This window comes from Schistocerca nitens, chromosome 4 (genome assembly GCF_023898315.1).
Source record: "Schistocerca nitens isolate TAMUIC-IGC-003100 chromosome 4, iqSchNite1.1, whole genome shotgun sequence".
NCBI classification, from domain to species: domain Eukaryota; kingdom Metazoa; phylum Arthropoda; class Insecta; order Orthoptera; family Acrididae; genus Schistocerca; species Schistocerca nitens.
This window is the reverse complement of record NC_064617.1, coordinates 769,854,622-769,873,298: the sequence shown is the minus strand read 5'-3', so window position 1 is coordinate 769,873,298 and position 18,677 is coordinate 769,854,622. Positions and strand designations below refer to the sequence as shown.

The 18,677-nt window shown below is 37.9% G+C and overlaps 1 protein-coding gene across 1 annotated transcript in view; it reads left to right on the top strand.

Annotated features, from left to right (window-relative positions):
- LOC126253099 (HEAT repeat-containing protein 3) overlaps positions 1–18,677 on the top strand; it is a 329,591-nt gene that overhangs the window by 286,458 nt on the left and 24,456 nt on the right. The window contains exons 9-10 of the mRNA XM_049954206.1: positions 2,480–2,601; positions 7,581–7,708. Of these exons, the coding sequence (XP_049810163.1) occupies positions 2,480–2,601; positions 7,581–7,708 (250 nt within the window). The remainder of the gene's footprint in view (positions 1–2,479; positions 2,602–7,580; positions 7,709–18,677) is intronic.

Sequence of the window (18,677 nt, the reverse complement as noted above, 5' to 3'; positions counted from 1 at the left end):
TGAAACTCTATGAACTCGACAAATCCACTCCATCTGATCTATCACTGACATATCAGTAGTTGTGTTAACAGCACCAGTGATGCCTCAGGATGTGTCCTATCACTTGATCCTTTCATTTAGCTAATTTATGCCACAAATTTCTTTGCTTCCAAATTATATTCAGTATCTCCATCAGTTACACGATCTACCCATCTAATCGTAAGTGTTCTTCTGTAGCACCACATTTCAAAAGCTTCTATTCTCTTCTTGTCTGCGCAGCTCATTGTCCCATGTTTCATTCTGTGCAACTCTGCACTCCATACAGATACCATCAGAAAAGACTTCATAACAATTACATCTTTACAAATTTCTGTTTTTCAGTAATACTTTTGTTGTTATTTCCAGCTTGCATTTTATAACTTTGTTCTGTACTTGATTATCGTCAGTTATTTCACTGTCGAAATAGCAAGACCCATTTACTTTTAGTGTTTCATTACACGCCATAATTAGTCTAAACTTGTTTTTGCGACCCCTATGGAAATATTTAGGACACTGTAGTATATTCTTAGATTCCACACTTAATTTAAATTCTTGCAAATTTGTAAGTAGGCTTTCATGCGATAGTTAGTGTCTTATCTTCAAGCTACCAGTTCAAATTTTTCACCATTGCCGTGAGACTCTTCCACACTGACTGTTGATGCTGACATCCTTGCATACATTCAATATCACCTGTTAGTCTTATTTGGTATGGATCCCAAACACTTGAGAAATATTGGGGGATGGTTCATATGAGTGATTCATAAGCAATCTTCTTTGTAGACTGATTGCATTTTCCCAGTATCCTGTCTCCTTTACCTACAACTGATCATATGTGAGCATTTAATTTCATATCCCTACCAATTGTTGAACTTAAGTGACTGATTCCAATTGTGACTCTTTGATATTATAGATAACTGAATCACCTACAGGAAGCCTGAGGTTAAGTAAAATTGTTTGCCAGTCATCAACATAAAAGTGAACAGCAAGGGCCCCAACACATTCCGCTGGGCACCTGGAATTCCTCCTACACGTATTGATTACTACCCCACCAAGATAACATGCCATGTCCTCCCGACCAAGTAATTCTCAAGTCATTTACATTTGATGCCTCACACTATCATACTTTTGTTAACAAGTTTTAGTGTCAAATGCTCTTTGAAATCCAGGAAAAGCTGCATTTACTTGTATTCCTTAGTACTTTCAGTCTTTTTCATGAGTTAAATGGATTACATCATCTCAGATAAGGGCTCAGCATAGGATTCCTTACACGGGGAATTTTCACTCTGAATCTTGCGACACAATGTTAGGACTGAAGATTGCTAATCCACTCTGCATAAGATTGGTTGAATTTCTTTCTACACTGGTTCCATTCTCTCGTAGCTGTTACTACATCAATTCTCATACTGCAGTGTCAGCTAACACACTGCAGATACTTAAAAATAGCAACATATAGCTATACTGTTTGGGGGGAGGGGGGGAGTGCGGTGGCACACCTTCCTAAGCAATTGCACTACCTTTGAGGTGACTGTGGCAAAAATAATGCACATTGTGTAGAAGGATTTATTACCATGACAGCTTCGAAATGTTCTTGGAAAGTTTGTGAAAATGAAACGCTTACTCAGCCAAGTTTTTGTTGAATGAAATGAATGCCATAATAACTGACACAGTGTCTTTCAGTACGTTGAACACAGCTTGTAGTGTGATACTTCATAGCTGTAGTGCTTCCATTTCCTGATGATACTGTAAATCTGCTGCAGACTACTCTTTTCTGCCATCTGTTTGCTGTGCAGTGAGATGCTGAAGCAATAGCTGAAATTTGTTTGAAAATTTCTGCCACCAAAGGGGACAATTTGCTCCCTGTTAGTTTATGGCAAGAGCTACTACTAACACAGTTTCCAAGTTGTAATAAAACAGAAGTTACATCACTGCTGGAGCTCTGTGGAGTCAGCGTATGTATTGTCCAGCAGGTGTGCTTTGATTAGCGTCTGTGATCATCCTCTAGTTTCATTAGGTCTGCCACTAGTGTTGTTGATAGGACTGCAGACACCCATGCTGGGATATTAGTCAGTCTGGCCATCTGCATCTTGTTCAATGCAGTTATATTTGCTGATGTCATGCTAGAACTTCCCCTCCACACCATGGCTTGCTGAGTCAGTGTCAGATGATTATATGAGGATGATTTCTTCACTGGTGTCACTAAAAATCTCCACATCAGTATCAGCATCGTCCGAATCTGTGCACGGTATCACAAATTGGTTTCCTGTTTCAGGTTCATGAAACCCAGTTATCTCTATATAATGAATTAGCTGTGCTGTTTCTCTTATGATTTTTCTAATAGTAAATAAGTGTCCATTTACTTCAGTAATTTTTTTTAGGATATGTTGTGTGGAGAGTCTTGAGTATGTAACTTTATTGCTTAAATGTGTTGCAAGTATATTGTATTAATTCTTGTCATTTACAGGTTCATGAAGCAGTAGTGCACCATCAGTTGGTGCAAAAAGTCTGGATGAAAATTGCTTTCCCACCTGAAAATGTATGTAAATTACTGCAAGAAAACACTGAAACTTTGAATATTTACAACAGGTACCTCATTGCATCGCTATTGCCACATTTGTAAACAAGTTTTCACCATTCTTGCAGATAATGTAGACATAATTCACAATACACATGTTGTGGTGTGTTGCATAAGAAGTGCCACAGTAATCTGCTGAGAGGATCAAATAGTTGCCTGACAATTGTGGTTTTGTATTTACATTCAAAATGAGCTCAAAGAAGAGTTTGCCCTTTTTGCATCTTAAGATCATAATATAAAAGGACATTCAAAAATGGAAAAAAATAGAGATGACCGTTTATGAGTTCCATTAGTTGACACAGTAGGAATTAAGATGGTTGGTGATAGTCCTGATAACATTTAAATCCATGTTTAGAATGCCTAAAAGTAAGCAGAATAGATACAGAAACACTTTTCTTGATAATTGCATTACAGGGAAATAAAATACTATTATTATCCTTGATTGTCCCATGGGTTGTAAATCATTCCGTGTATTCAGCAAACAGTAAAGGAAGCCAAAGAGAAATATTGAAAGAGATTTGAAGTTCAGAGAGTATAAATAAAAAACTTTAGGGTTTGCTGAAAACATTGTAGTTTTGTCTGAGACAAAAAATAACTTGAAATGTCGGCTGAATGGTGTCTTGTAAATAGGTTTCGAGATCAACATCAGCAGAGGTGAAACTAAAGGTAAACTGAGTGTAGTTGAATTAAATCGGGCAATGCTGAGGGAATTCAAAAGGCAAATGAGACATCAAATAGTAGATAAGTTTTCGTACTTGGGCAGTAAAATAACTGGCAATAGCCAAACATATTTTAACATCTGATGACAAGCTAATTATTAGAAAATCGTTACTGAGAGCTTGTGTAAGTGGAGCGTTGTACGGAAGTGAAACATGGACATTAAACAGTACAGACAAGGAGAAGTAAAAGATTTTGAAATATAATGTTACTGAAGATTAGATAGATAGATTGATTGAATAACTAATGAAGAGCTACTGAATTCAATTGGAAAGTAAAGCAATTTATGGCACAACTCGACTAAAATAATGTATTGGTTGATAAGGGACAGCTTAACCCATCAATTAAGTCACTTTGCTAATTGAGGGAAGTGCAGTGGTTAAAAATTGTAAGACGAGACCAAGGATTGACTATAGTAAGCAGGTTCATATGGACATAAGTTGCTTTAGGTACGCAGAGGTGATGAGACGTGCACAAGATAGACTGACATGGTGAGCTCCATCAAATAAAATTTTGGATGAACAATACAACAACATATTGATATATTTGCAAAATGAATGCAATTGGGAGCTGATGGCAATGAACGGTTGACACGTTGCACAAGTTTAAAATTTGTCTGAAAGTCTGGTTTTGCTTTAATATAGTCATAAAAAATAAAATAGCCGATGATAAAATTTTTGTCCACTGGCAGTAGGAGAAGAGATCTTTCCTGTCAGAGCCATGTGTAAGCTGGTGGTGTTGGGACAAAAATGCACAACCAAGCAGGCTTGTTAGAACAAATTTGGCAGATTGCACCATGTCCAATCAATCAGTTTCAGCATTGCGAAGCTGGAGCCTAATGAATTGATGAGAGGGAGAAACCTTAAGTTTCAGTTGGTGAAAGAAGCATATTTCTGCTTATGAAATATGCAGGGTGAATGGTCTTTGCATCTGATTAATTTCCTAGTCAGTTGGAGCATCTGCCAAATTATACTCACTGTCTTTGAGATTGTTTTATACTGACAAGAAGGCAACTAGCAACTTGTCAATAAAAACGTGGAGAAGATTCTGAACTGTATTTTTCTGTTCACCAGTTATGAGGGCCACTATTTAAACTAATTGGTTAGGAAGGTATTCTTCTTCTTTTAGTAGACACATTTTTCTAATTGTTCAGTTTTAGTTACTTTTTTTTTTTTTAATTTATAAGGAGCAATCAAAAAGTTCCTGTTTGAAGGTCATACAGTCCAGAATTGGTATGCCAATCAGGCAAAGTAGCCAAGAGCATTGAGATAATCCTCTCACCAACCCACCAGGTTGAAGATATGTGTTTGGTAAAAAACCGTGTCATGCTGCATGAAGAAGTCTGTAACTGCCTGCCATGAATGTCCCCATGTGACAGGATTCATTGACATTTCAAGGCCTTTTGTAGTGGACCAAAAGCATGTTAATTGCATGAGGAGAGGTCAGGACTATAGGGCAGGTGATAGTGTCTCCCACGTGAGTTGGTGTAATTTCTGTTTTGACATTTGCAATATGGGGACATGTGTAGTTAGAAAGCAGCACCCCCTTAGTGCACCATTCAGCAATGGTGGTTTTCAACAGACATGCTTCCCTCATACACAATTCTTCATTCTGTGATGGATACCTACCAGAGTTTGTGTTTTGGCAGCCAAGAAGAGAATAACAGCATGTTGGTCCTGTTTGGATGCATTCAGTAATGACACCACCACAGTTAAAGTTTTTACATGTACTGCACGGTCGTTGGAAAGACACACACGCCACACTAATCCACAGCTTGAATGTCGGAGCTTGTGTATCCACATCACAGTTGCACTACATTGTATATGTGCTGCAGCAAGGTCTTCAAATGGAAACAGTTTGATTGGCCCTTATATTTTTTTTATTGTGACTACTCACATAAGGGTGTGGCACGGGAACTTCCTTATTTGAAACACGCGGCACACAGTGGCTGTTACTCATTGTTGTTACTCGTTGTTTGCGTTTCAGTGCAATAAAAAGTGCGAGGCTTAATTCTTAGAAAAAGTTAGTTTAGTAGTGATTATGCAGTGAGCAAGAGAGGAGTGCGTGTTCGCCGTTGCGGCCTACCTTTCGAATGGGCATTTGGTCATGGGAATTCGGCATGCATTCAGGAAACAGTTCAACATCGTGCCTGCAGGTCACATTCCTGATGGGAAATAAATTGTTTTGTGGGTAGACACCTTATGTATGGATACTGGAAGTGTGCAGAAAAAGAAACCAGGACCTTTAAGAACCACCAGAATGCCTGAAAAGTGAGAGCTTAAGGATGTCGATTTTGAATTCCCCCAAGTGATCTGCACACAAACATGCAGCAGCCCTTGCTATTTTTGAATGCACAGTGACTCAAATTCTTCATGAAGAGTTGAAATTTCATCCGTATAAACTATCAGTGGTTCACACACTTCACACACGTGATTTTGTTTCACGAAAAAATGCGTATGAAGCCTTGATCGATGAGCCGCCTCATAACGCCTTAGTGTTCTTCAGTGATGAGGCCCATTTTCATTTGTCGGGCTGCATAAATAAACCAAAGATGTGGTACTGGAGTGGTAGAAACCCCCAAGAACTTCATGAGCAGCCCCTGCATACAGAACATGTGACTGTTTGGTGTGCACTATCTAAAGTTGGTATTACTGGCCCATGGTTTTTCAAAGAGAATGATAAGGCAGTGACAGTCACTTCTGAGCATTATGTTCAGATGATTGAACAACTTTTTCTTCCAGAACTTGAAGAAATGGATGTGCACGACGTCTGGTTCCAACAAGATGGCGCCACAGCTCACACGGCACGAACATTGATTACCATGTCGGGCGAACACTACCCCTATCGTCTCATCTCTTTGGGAGGCGATCTCCAGTGGCGAGCATGCTCACTATATTTAATGCCATGCAACTTTTTCTTATGGGGCTGTCTCAAATTCTTGGTGCATACCAATCGCCTGCAGACTCTGGCTGAGCTATGGAACAATATTCGTGTTGCTACTGCCAACATCCACAGAGACATGTTGGTAAAAGTGGGCCAAAACTTCCAATTTTGACTCTCCAAATGCATTGAGCAGAACGGAGGCCACCTTCAAGATACCATTTTCAAAACTTAACGGGACAAAACATTAGATGTTACTATTTGTAAAGAAAAAAGAATTAAATTGATGTCTCTAATACTTTCTGATTTATTATTTTTTAAATAAGGAAGTTCCTGCACCACACCCTGTAGTCCAATTCATCTTACATAACTACAACTGACGAACTTTTTACTATGTGCGAGTACTTGATTTTTGATGTCACAAAAATCTAGCCAGCCACAAATCGTGCAAATTACATTTGACCAGTGGGAAATGCTCTCTGCAGTAATTTCTTCTTTTGTCATTAATTTTAGCCTAGCCTTATCTGAAAAACTGCAGAAGGGATCTGCTCACCATTCAGCTTAATAGTTTATTTTCGGTTGTATATTTTAATTTATTGTCAGATTTGAGGATATGATCTTATCTCTAATGTCAAATTGTACATTACTACCTTCCATGTGACAATTAATGCATATAAAAGAACTTTGTACTGATAGAATCACATGGTAGATTCTTTCACTGCTTAAAAGCATTGAGCAATTGCTCTGCCTTGTGTTGAGAGAGCTGATCATTTTTCATGTTAAGGTTTACTCATTCTAAAAGATTTCTGCGAATAATTTGTGGAGGTGAGGTGTTTTGCAATTTTCTTTAAAATGAAAAGCAATAATATAGATTGTAGTTAGAGATAAATTTGAAACATTGATTTTATAGTGAAGTGAGTTATTGTATAATCTGTAGAATTAGCTAATTTGGGGCCTCCGTGTAACAATAAAGCAGTTATTGATAAAAGCACGGGGAAACAAACATTACATTGTGCACTGAGCAAAAGTAGTCTAGCTGAGTCATCAACGTGAGTAGATTAATACACTAAGAAATTTCCAGAAAGTCGTAGTTGTCACCAGCGTAGAATATTCTGTCCATAATCAGTGGCTGTGATACACTGTTGATTTCAGCAGTGTTCTTGGCTTAGCAGCAGATGACCTTCGTCAGGAGTGCAGTAGAATACACAGATCCGGTGGTTAGTCCATATGACGTGGGGCCTGCTGTGGGTAATGACTAACTGTAGAGTCAGTTGCACATTGACTCAATCTGGGTTACAAGAATGTCACTATTTTTCCTCTTTTCATCTTGTCAACATCCCTCCCATAGTTTATAAAAAACATTAGTTATTTATTCATCCATTTCTGATTTCAGAGCCAAAGTGGTGAGGTGCCGAGCACTTCTATGTTTAAATAATCTTCTAACCTGCCTTGATGTATCAGATTTTGAAGGTGAAAAAGGTCTTTACAAAATGTGGGTAGACATTGCAGCACTCAGAGAAGGTATGTGCAATTCATAATCTTATGATTATATATGGACTCATGTAGTTGTGAAATATTAATATTACTGAAAGTAGGCATTGAAATGTATAATTCAGAAGGCATTGATAAGACTTTGTTGTTCTGTAGTTCATGCCTCCTTTATTGTGGATAAAGTATTTTTTGTGGTAAAATTATATTCAAGTTATTATTTGGTAAAAGTAACATAATTCATTTTCACTTAGCATGATTCTGCAGAATTCCCAGTCTGTTTGGTGGTGGTAGTAGTAGTAGTGTTACCACACTTGGAACATGGCTAAAGATCACATTTTTTATATTCTGTGCTTCAATAACAGACATACATGCCACAGTGAGATGATGCCAATCACGGTAGTAATGTCTTGAAGTAAACCTTTAGATGAACACTTGAACACACAATTTCTCCTCATGCAATATGTCTTGAAGTATTCTCAATTGTTTCAATAAGGTGTGTTACTCATTATGGGAAACGGCAATGTAGAGTCATATGACACTCTAATATTCTGAAAATTTGGAGACTCTTGTCAGATGATATTACATCGAATTACATTTAGATTAGTGATTAGATTAATTATTCATTCCATAGACCCACAAAAGAGGGGATCCTCCTGTGTGTGGAACATGTGAGATTGCAACACTGTGTCCGTTGTTATTCATCTGAATCCTGTTGGAGCTCTTCAGTGAAATATATATAGGAACAGCAAAATTTCACATGAATGATTTTGCAAAATTGCTAGTTTTCAATATGTAACATGGTATTTGGAGTTTCTATGAAATGCTGCAACATTTTATATTTTTCCTGTTCCCTTGTAAAAAGTTATAAATATGAGGGAGCAGTTTACAAATATTGCAGGGTGTATACGACCTGGGACAACCGAGAGATCCGGAAATTTTTCATTGTTTTAGTTTTCAGTTAAATTTTTGTAATTTACTCTAACAAAGGATATTACTGTATCCCACTACTGCAGAATAATACTGCAGCATTAAAACAAGAACGAGAGGAAAAAAACGAAAATAAAACTTAAATTGCAAAGGAAATGCGCCATATAAAATAACACAGTGCTCGTACAAGGGTCTGCCAACAGCAAAATGTGTCAAAGGCTTTCGGAAGACTATGCAATGCTTCATAACAACAAATTGCCTTCGATGAGTGTGACGTCACAACTGTTTACGTTAGACTCATTTAATCAGTTACGAGCAGGCTCATGTACACGCACGGTTGAGTCGCATATGAATGGTACCTTCCCCCACTTCTGGGTACAGAAATGTGGCTGTTGGCTGTGCAAGCAGCAGTAGTAGCCACATGGTACCCGGAAAAAATTTTACTGGCGCGCCCAAGCTGCCAGATTCACGCATGTGCAGCAGGCTCGGATCTTGTGGGGAGTGAGGGCAAACCATGGTATCTGAACCAGGCGGCAATTTCCGGGGGAGGGGGCAAGCATCCAGCGCACGTCGGTATATCGATTATTCATATGATTTTGAAACACACTCTTACTGGTTTTTGAACATGTTCTAAGTTTATTTCTGAATTATTATAAGTTGATTTTTGAATGCGTGCGTAGGGTACGTGATGTCTCTGCCAGGGGAATCCTCGTCACATCTGGAAATAAACTTTCCTGCATACAAAACGGAACGAGGCTATACGAGCTGAGCGGAATAAAGCCGAACCGGTGAATGCCAAGTGCTGCTTGTTTATGTGGTTGATTCGGTTTGTGAATGTTCATCGTTGTTATAATTACTAGCGAAATCCAAAGATTCAGACTACCAGAGTGAATATAAACGACTAACAGGTAAGAAAGATTACGTATTATCTTCTCGGTATATCCAAGAATGTGAAATTTTGACAGAAATTTTTTGGCCAGATCGCTGCATGAGACAGGGCAAGTTGTAGTCCCCGGCTAGCAGCCGCTTAAGTTCCATTCTGGGAGTAGTGTGGAAAAGGCATTGTACACCTAACCGGAGAATAATCACTGGATAACTAAACCAGTGATTGTGGCAGGGTTAGTGAAGTTAACTGGAGAATGAGTTTTGACAGTGGTAGGAATAGTTACAGAGTTAGTGATGACAAGACTGTTTGTTAGAACGAGAAAGGAGAAGAAACGGGGACATCACAAATTATGGAAGAATATGAAGATTTACACAAAAATTTCGTTCTACTACTTTTCGGTCTCGTGCATGAGAAACTGGAGTGTATGAATGAAATGTGAAACTGTTTCCTAATGTAAAGCTTTTTGCTTGTAGTAGGCCAAATAGGTATTTCGTATTGGTACTTCGTGAATTATGTTCTGACGTATTATAAAAATGATCATTATTGCCAAAACAGTCTCGCTTATTTGGCGTGTGTTACAATTGCTGAAATATTAGAAAGGCCTATTTTGTTTTCTCCATTTTTAAGACTTAATCAGATCAAGAAACCACACAGTCTTGGGTACTATTTGTATTAACAGCTTTTTCAATATTAGACAATGTCATTTAAATTTTTCATGTAGCAAAACGTTTGACGAACTTTGTTAAGGTAATAGCCCTTTCACAGAAAGGAAAGCACGCCGTGTAAAGCTGTAGCAAGATTAGAGAGAAAAATCGCTAGGAAACATGTACTGTCTTGCCTGTCTCTTGTCTTTACTGGCTTTAGGTGTCCTATATTTAATTTTATGTCACAGAGAAAAGCAAGTTATTAGCTAATAGGCAATAAAGTGTCCAGTTTTTCTGAAGAGTTCTTGTTCTCCTGGTTACAAATAATCCTATCCAGTATTAATTGTGAGTTTTTCTTTTTTTTTTTTTTTTTTTTTTTTTTTTTTTTTTTTTCCCGGTAAATAAATAAAGAGGGCAGGATGTCAAACCAGCTGACTGGGAGCAGGAGAGGCACTACAGGACATTTTAATTTCCACTGTCCTGAAATAGTTTGATGGCATCCATTACAAAATATACACGTCTGAGTTCCACAGAGCGAAATACAGTGACATGCAGTATAACAATGTTGTTTGATGATGGGTGGCCCCTCACTGCACACTCAAGACCAAATAACATTTCTTACATTTCCTCAAAGATAAATCTTTTATGTATCAGACTCTTCAGAAAGATGTGCGCTACAAAGTGAACTTAATTTTGAAAAGTCTGTTTTTTACGTTCTGATGCGCAGAGCAGTCTGAGCTATAGTTGGGGGGAGGGGGGGGGTGTTAGTCTCTCCATGACCCATTTTTACATTTAGTGATTCTTCTGTTTCCTCTTCGTTTACTGCTCCCACGTCAAATGAAAATAAGATGGATTTCTGTGGCTGGGAGCTATCAAGTGAATTCAAATACATTCACATAATTAGGGAAGGGTAAACTGTGTTACTAGTTTCAGATTTTATTTTATTTCCACCTTTTTGACAGTCAAGCATTAATCGCCTTGCAGAACAATGAAGTTATTTTTGTCGGTTTGATTATTAAATGTGGCTTTTATTAAGCTTTCCTGCTGAGGCGGTCTATTTATTCCACACTATTGGCTAGTTTCAACTGTTTGCTGCATTTCAGGTGCATGTTTTCATCTTCTAGCACGTATGGCATTATGCCATAATAAAGAACCAAACATGAGATAATACAGTACTGGTACTCCAAGAAAATTTACGTCCCAAAAACCACACTGAAAAGCTTCATATCTGGTCGAGGCCTACATCATTGACAATCTGGACATACAAAAGTGCACTGGCACAAGAGGTTCTAGGCGCTTCAGTCTGGAACTGCGCGACCGCTTCAGTCGCAGGTTGGAATCCTGCCTCGGGCATGGATGTATGTGGTGACCTTAGGTTAGTTAGTTTTAAGCAGTTCTAAGTTCTAGGGGACTGATAACCTCAGATGTTAAGTCCCATAGAGCTCAAAGCCATTTAAATGTGCACTGTAAGGCGAACTATGCATTTTAGAATGGTTCACGAAATTCTGATGCTCTTGGAGTATCCTCTGATGTCTTGTTTCTTTTATAACATAATGTAAGATCTTTTAACGTCTTAAAAGTACGAACATACGGGCTTCCTACATCACTGTAGCTGCACAAGTGCGGTGATGCCTCGTATCTGGCGTTCTCTGACAACTGCTGAAATGAACCTATTTGTAACAGGTAATGGGAAAATATTGCGAATTGTTGTTAGGAAATCGTTATTTTCAAAATAAATTTCCTTTTACGCGAGATGAAATTTCCTTTTACGCAAGATGAACTATGTGCGAGAATGTACGATGGATTTCTTAAATCACAGTGTGTTTGGTCTCTTCTAAAAATCATCTCTTTGATAACAAGCCATTTAGAAGAATTTCGAGCCCAGAAGATCAGAGATTTAATCTTCAAGACAAATATTATATGCAAAAGCTTTGCTTTTCTTGTAGCAACACTGTATATTAATTTAAACCATTAACTTTACCTGTTGGTGGAATTCGAATTTATACTTTCGTAATATGAAAATATGTAGCGTACATGTTGCTGCACATCAAAGCTCTTTCCAAAACATGTTTTTTTCCCCCGAGTATCGTTTTGTAAAGGGCCGGGAAATTCTATGCTGCTGTATAAAACCATATCCTATCAAAGGATAAGTTTTACAGTTCCGAGGGAAAGTATACTGTCAATTAACATGGCAAAAGCATTTTTCATGCAGGAGAAAATGTATTTTTAACTGGAAGATCTGGCAAAAATCCAGGAATTTTTTCTCCTTGTCCGCGTATACACCCTGTATTGGTAACATAGTTATTGAATGTTGAAATTTGGTAGCGACTCTTCTCAAGGTGGTTCATGTACACGTATAATTTTAAAATTTCAGCCCATTTTCCTGGTAAATAAGTATGGAGTTTCATCCGAATCAAATTAAAATACCCTACATTCAACAAATTCTTTTCTGTCAACAGTTTTAGTCACCAATATCACATTTCCCAACACTTTTACACACCATTTTGTAACAAAAATGATGCATTCGTGAGAGATCTTTAATGTTTTGCATAAATTAAACCGTGTATTTTCATAATAGGCTGCCCAAGTATAAATACAAAAGCTACTGAAGATGGCACTTTATCTTTGCAAACATGTAAATCAACATGGCATCTGCTCAGTTCACTTCTATCATCCAATCGCAGCACAGGATTTATGATGGCAAAATCAAGTCACTCTGTTCACATATGACAAACTGAAGAAGTTAAAATATATTTTCAGAATGTGGTCCACCACTGCTCATAAATTTTTGAATAACATCTCATGATTACCTGTGGACTGAAACTAGTTGTTAACTAAAGAAATTTTATCAGCAGCTCTTGTCAAGAACACTAATGTACTTCAAATGAAGAAATTAAAATATACTGTACAAGTAGTATGATGGTCTTATGGAACTGTATCATTGGGTCTACCAACTCTCAACTAAACTGCCAACTTTCAACTTAAACTAGACTTCAGACTGTGCAACAGATTAGGCTGTGACAAGTTTCATTCTCAAAACAATTGAATAGATATTGAAATAAATGTTCTTGATATTCTGTTTTACCTTCACAAACATGTTTGCATGACAAAAATGTCCTGTACTGTGATTAGGTAATATTAAGAACTGAGCATGCACAGTGTTTGTTTATGTGCTTTTTAACCGAAAAATGCCGTATCTGGTGGTTTTCATGTTTATACCTTCGTACATTGAAAATGTGTAGTTCATTTGATGCACCACATTAAATATCTCTAAAAGCACACTGTTTTCAGTAAGACTTGAACAAAAAAGGGGGGAAATGTGACATCACCTCATAAAACTGCAACTTCTATTTAAAGTTAAAAGCTTCACTATTGTGTGAAAGGGACTTTTGAAATCAAACCAGAAAACTTTTGAGAAATGTGAGAAGATAAATATTTCAGACAGAAATGAAGGAAATACTGTAACTCAGTGGGTCACACCAACAAAATTAGCTTATGGCCAGATTTTGAAAACAGTCTATGTTCATTATATTCTTGTTTTAGCCATAGGATGATGGTGATTTACTCTATTAAAGTTGACATGCAAAGGGTGTTACGTATACCTGAACTGACAGGCCTCAGTCATGTAGATATTCTGAAGAATTTAAAATCCCTACATAATGTAGTGACAAACCAGCTTTCCTTGCGTGCAGGAAATGTGAACATTTTCAAATATCTTGTGTTGTGGTGGTGTCTATATTAGATTCCAGACATGTAGTCACAGAAGAGAAATTTGAAATTCAAACGCTGCATCCATTTGAAAACTGTCAAGTATATGATTGGCGAGTTATTTTTTCATTAAAGGGACCACACCCTGCCTATCTAACCCATGTTAATTTAGGCAAGTATTTGACCCATTTCTGAAAAACTATTTGATGCAGGACCTTATTATTTTTACTGTATGTTACATGATGAAGAGGGGATCGGTTGGTAGGACATGTTCTGGAGGCATCAAGGGATCACCAATTTAGTATTGGAGGGCAGAGTGGAGGGTAAAAATCGTAGAGGGAGACCAAGAGATGAATACACTAAGCAGATTCAGAAGAATGTAGGTTGCAGTAGGTACTGGGAGATGAAGAAGCTTGCACAGGATAGAGTAGCATGGACAGCTGCATCAAAACCAGTCTCCGGACTGAGGACCACAACAACGTGATGCTAATAGAGTCAACTGTACTAAAATCTACTTTATCCCTTTTATAGTTTCTAAGAAATATTTCTTTTTAAATGTATTAACAAAAAATATTAATTGTTTTATGCAGAATTTTTTTTTTGTGAACTTTGCAATGGTGGAATATTAATGAATGTAGTACCAGAGGTGGCTTTTTATGTTATGCAGAGTCTCTGAAAATTTCATTCATTTATCTGTGATGGTTTCTGATATAATGGGGCATATGTACTGAAAGTTTTAGTTTGTGGGAAACTGACTTTAAAGAAAATTAATTAATACTGTCCTGCTGCATATGATGGCGCTTCTTTGGCCTCTAGCAGGTCTTCCAGTTTCTTTTTCACCTTCCTGGATGTTTGTCTTGCTTTCTTGGCCGTATTAGATGCAGACCTGTCTGCATCGGCTATCCTCATTTTATCGCAATGTTGCAGCCCAGTGATCATATTTTCATCAGCATTAATTCCCAGCTTTTTCAGTACCCAACACTTTCCAATATTACCACAATTGAATGTAAAAACACCATCATGAACTCCTAGTTTCATTGTATGCATGCCTACAAATACAGTTTTAGGAAGGCAGTTCAAAATTGTGCTGTTGAAACATTCATTTGGGTTCTGTGTCTGCCCATGCAGACATTTCCTTTGGTCAGGATGAGCCAAGTCTCTGAAAATAGGTTTAATTGCTGTAATAACAGCAGCAGGAAGAGAATGCTGTAAGATTCTCCAGTTGCCTGAGCCCTATTGTTTTTGCACCATGAATTTTCTCCTGATGGACACAATCCATGACATGGCTTATCATCAGTAGAGGACTTATGGAAGAATATGGCCCAAACATCTCTCTTCATTGCCTCCAGATTTTCTTTATTTCTCCTAATTGCCCGCCCTTAGTATACCTGCAAGTTTTCTATTTCAGTTTTAGTTAACCGACCCTGTCTGGTCAACAATTTTCCATCTTCTAATTGTTTTCCTCTCATATCAACAGTTAGCTTTCTCAGCCTTGTTGCAAAACGTTTCTGAACATGAACATGGCCTACACATTCTATTTTGCTAATAATGGCATCTCCATATGGCTCAGAGTTCACCACATTGTTATATGCCTTACTGTCACCATCGCCCAAATACCTGGTGTACCGTACGCGTCTTGTTTCTACGGAGCGATGAAACATTTGTTTTACTCCATGAACATCCATACCACCACTTGTTCCTCTAAAATTAGCCACACAGTTGTGTTCTTTGTTCATTGACTTTACAACATTTGCAATATTTAGACATTATCTCCACATCTAACACTCTACCGGTGTCTACACTCGGGGCAGTCACTACTCCATTCAGAGAAGTATGTCCTCTTTTCTGCCAACTTCCATCAAGTGCAACTGCAATATCCGAACATCCACAGTTTTCTTCCACTGTTTCCCTAGCAACCAGTTTCATACTTTCCTCACTGACCTCACATACAGCTTTCTCTAATATCGCAGTCAGTTTTTCAAATTTATTTGGTGGTTGATGTAAGTTCATCTCCGAACAAAATGTTCTACGTGCAGCCATGCCCTTGCCAATGGATCGTAAGGCACAAACTAATCTATATTGATTTCATAAGGGCCACTTGCATCTGGTTTTGAAGAACTCATAAATGAAATCACAGCTGAGCATTTAATGCAAATTAAATCCAAAGCAATTGCTAGGCCTTTTCTCCCACTGGCACTCTCACAAATTTTCACATTCTGTGACTCACCACACTGTCTACATTGCACAAATTTAGAAATTACAGCTGATAATATTCTCAAATTTATAATAATGTTACTGCACCCATTGTCACTTACAGTAAATTCATTGTAACACTTTTGAAATGGTGAGAGCTTCTTTGATGATGCACTTCTTGAAGAATTACAATTAGAAACATCATTGCCAGGCGACATAATCTCTTGTACAGAAAGCTTTCTAAACTTGTTTCCTCTAAATGGTCGTTTCTTGAAAATGCCTTTACGTTTTGTCATCTTCAGTAAACACAACAAAACACATGTAAACAAGCAGTGAAAATGTAAGTATAACTACTACTCACTATCACACTTGAACAAAACTAACCACATGTTTGAAAGTGTATTGTTTACAAACAGCAGAAATAAAAGAATACTGACCGTTGCATTCCAAGGATAGCCAATACACTCGGGAGTAAAAAAAAATCCCTAACGTGCAATGTAGGGGATATAAAGATCTAAAATATATGCAGAAAGGTGGGTGTGGCACATAAACACACATGGTAGGAAAATGCTGTTGAAATGCTCGAAAAATTTTTTTCAGCAAAATCCTTTTCAGAGTACTTAAATAAAACCTTAATCTATCGAAATATGATGAAAACTGGAAACTTTTTTTTTTAACCTGAACAACAGTGTGGTCCCCTTAATAGGTTTAACATAAAATTCCTTTTCTTTCTCTTGTTTCTACGGAGCGATGAAACATTTGTGGTCCCCTTAATAGGTTTAACATAAAATTCCTTTTCTTTCTCTTTTTCCCTATAATGTAAATAATTGTGATTTGATATGATATGTTCAAAATTAAAATATACTTAACACTTTTTTTTAACAATCAGTTTTATTGGATATGCTAAAACAAACCATTACATGAAGAGAGTAGGTAACTGTCAGAACAAAAAGTATCAGGACAGAAGACGGGTTCTCAGGATGTTAAATGCACTGATGAGCCAAAACATTGACCATCTGCTTAATAGCTTATTTGTCCATCTTTGGAACGAAATATATCACTGATTCTACATATCAGTGACCCGACAGTTTGTTCATAATTTGTGGAGCTGGTAATTTGTGGAGCTATGTGGCATTAGATGTCTATGCTCAGGTCATTTGTGTACACGATGATGGAACCCAGATGGATCCATAGGATTGACATTACCTGAATTTGGTCATTGAGACATCAATGTTAGTTCACTATAGTGCTCCCGAAACCACTTGTAGCATGATTTTGGCTCAAAGATGCTGACAGGAATACTGTTGAAAGATGACATCACCAACGGGGAAGATGAAGCATGAAGGGATGCACGTGGCTCATAGCTGCCAGTATGTGCCTTCGATTAATACCACAGATCCCATGCAAGTGCAGAACAATGCCTCACATAGCATAATAGTGCTCCCACCAGCCCACATTTGTGGAGATGACCATCGACATGGTATAGTAAAAATGTGATTCACCCGGAGAGCTGACATGTTTCCATTCATTGATGGTCAAATCCCAATGGTCCCGTGCTCATTACAGCCGTAATTGATAATGTCGTTGAGTCAACTTATGAACACACAGGGGTGGTCTGCTGCTGAGCTCCATCTTCAACAATGTACTATGAACGGTGTGCTCCAAAACACTTGGACGTGCACTAGCATTGTGTTGTTTTGGCAGAGGTGCCACAGATCACCATCTATCCTACTTTACATTCTGCAAAGAGTTGTGGCTTTCCAACGATTTAGTGCCTAGTGGTGGTTTCACTTTCCTCCTACCTCTTTCCATAGATGCTCACGACATTAGTACGTAAATATTCAACCAGCTTCACCATTTTAGAGATACGTATTCACAGGCTCTGCGTAATAGTAATCTGCCCTTTGTCAAAGTCTTTTATCTCGATGGATTTCCCTTTTTGCGACCCAGTCTTCGCTAGGGTGATCCCCTTCCATGTCTGCTCTGCTTACATACCTTTGTTACCACAACACATGCCTGCAATGCTGCCAGACGGCATCCAACATTTCAGTGGGCAGCGGTCATAATTTTTTGCCTTACTAGTGTATTTTATGTGATTAAGTGAAACTATTAATGATCTACTAAGCTGAGCAAAGTATGCAGAACTTTTAAAAGCTGATGTTCTGATTTTATTACATTACATAAAACTACAGAAAATGAGCAAGAAGGAAACTGAAGAAATTTTTTAATTCCCAAAGAATAGGAATGCACCTGTGCTTCCTGGGACCTGTGGCAGTAATCGAAGGCATAGTGACAGCTGTGAACTATGTGAACATTATTGCAGACCATCTGCATTCTTTCTCACCTTTCCTGACAAGGAAGGCATCTTCCAGCAGGCTAACAGTCCTCGTCAGAAAGCCATAATCATGCTACAGTTCTGTGAGAAACATGGTTGTGAATTCTCTTTGTTTTCTTATCTACAAAGTTCACCTGATCTGATTCTGATGGAACACTGAAGACACTACCATGCTACCATAAAAATTGCGTGACTTCTGTGTAGATATCTGGCGCTACATACATCTGTAAATATACCTAGAACTTATCAAACCATGCCATCCAGAATAACCGCTGTGTTGCATTCCGTAGGTGGCTGAACGTGCTA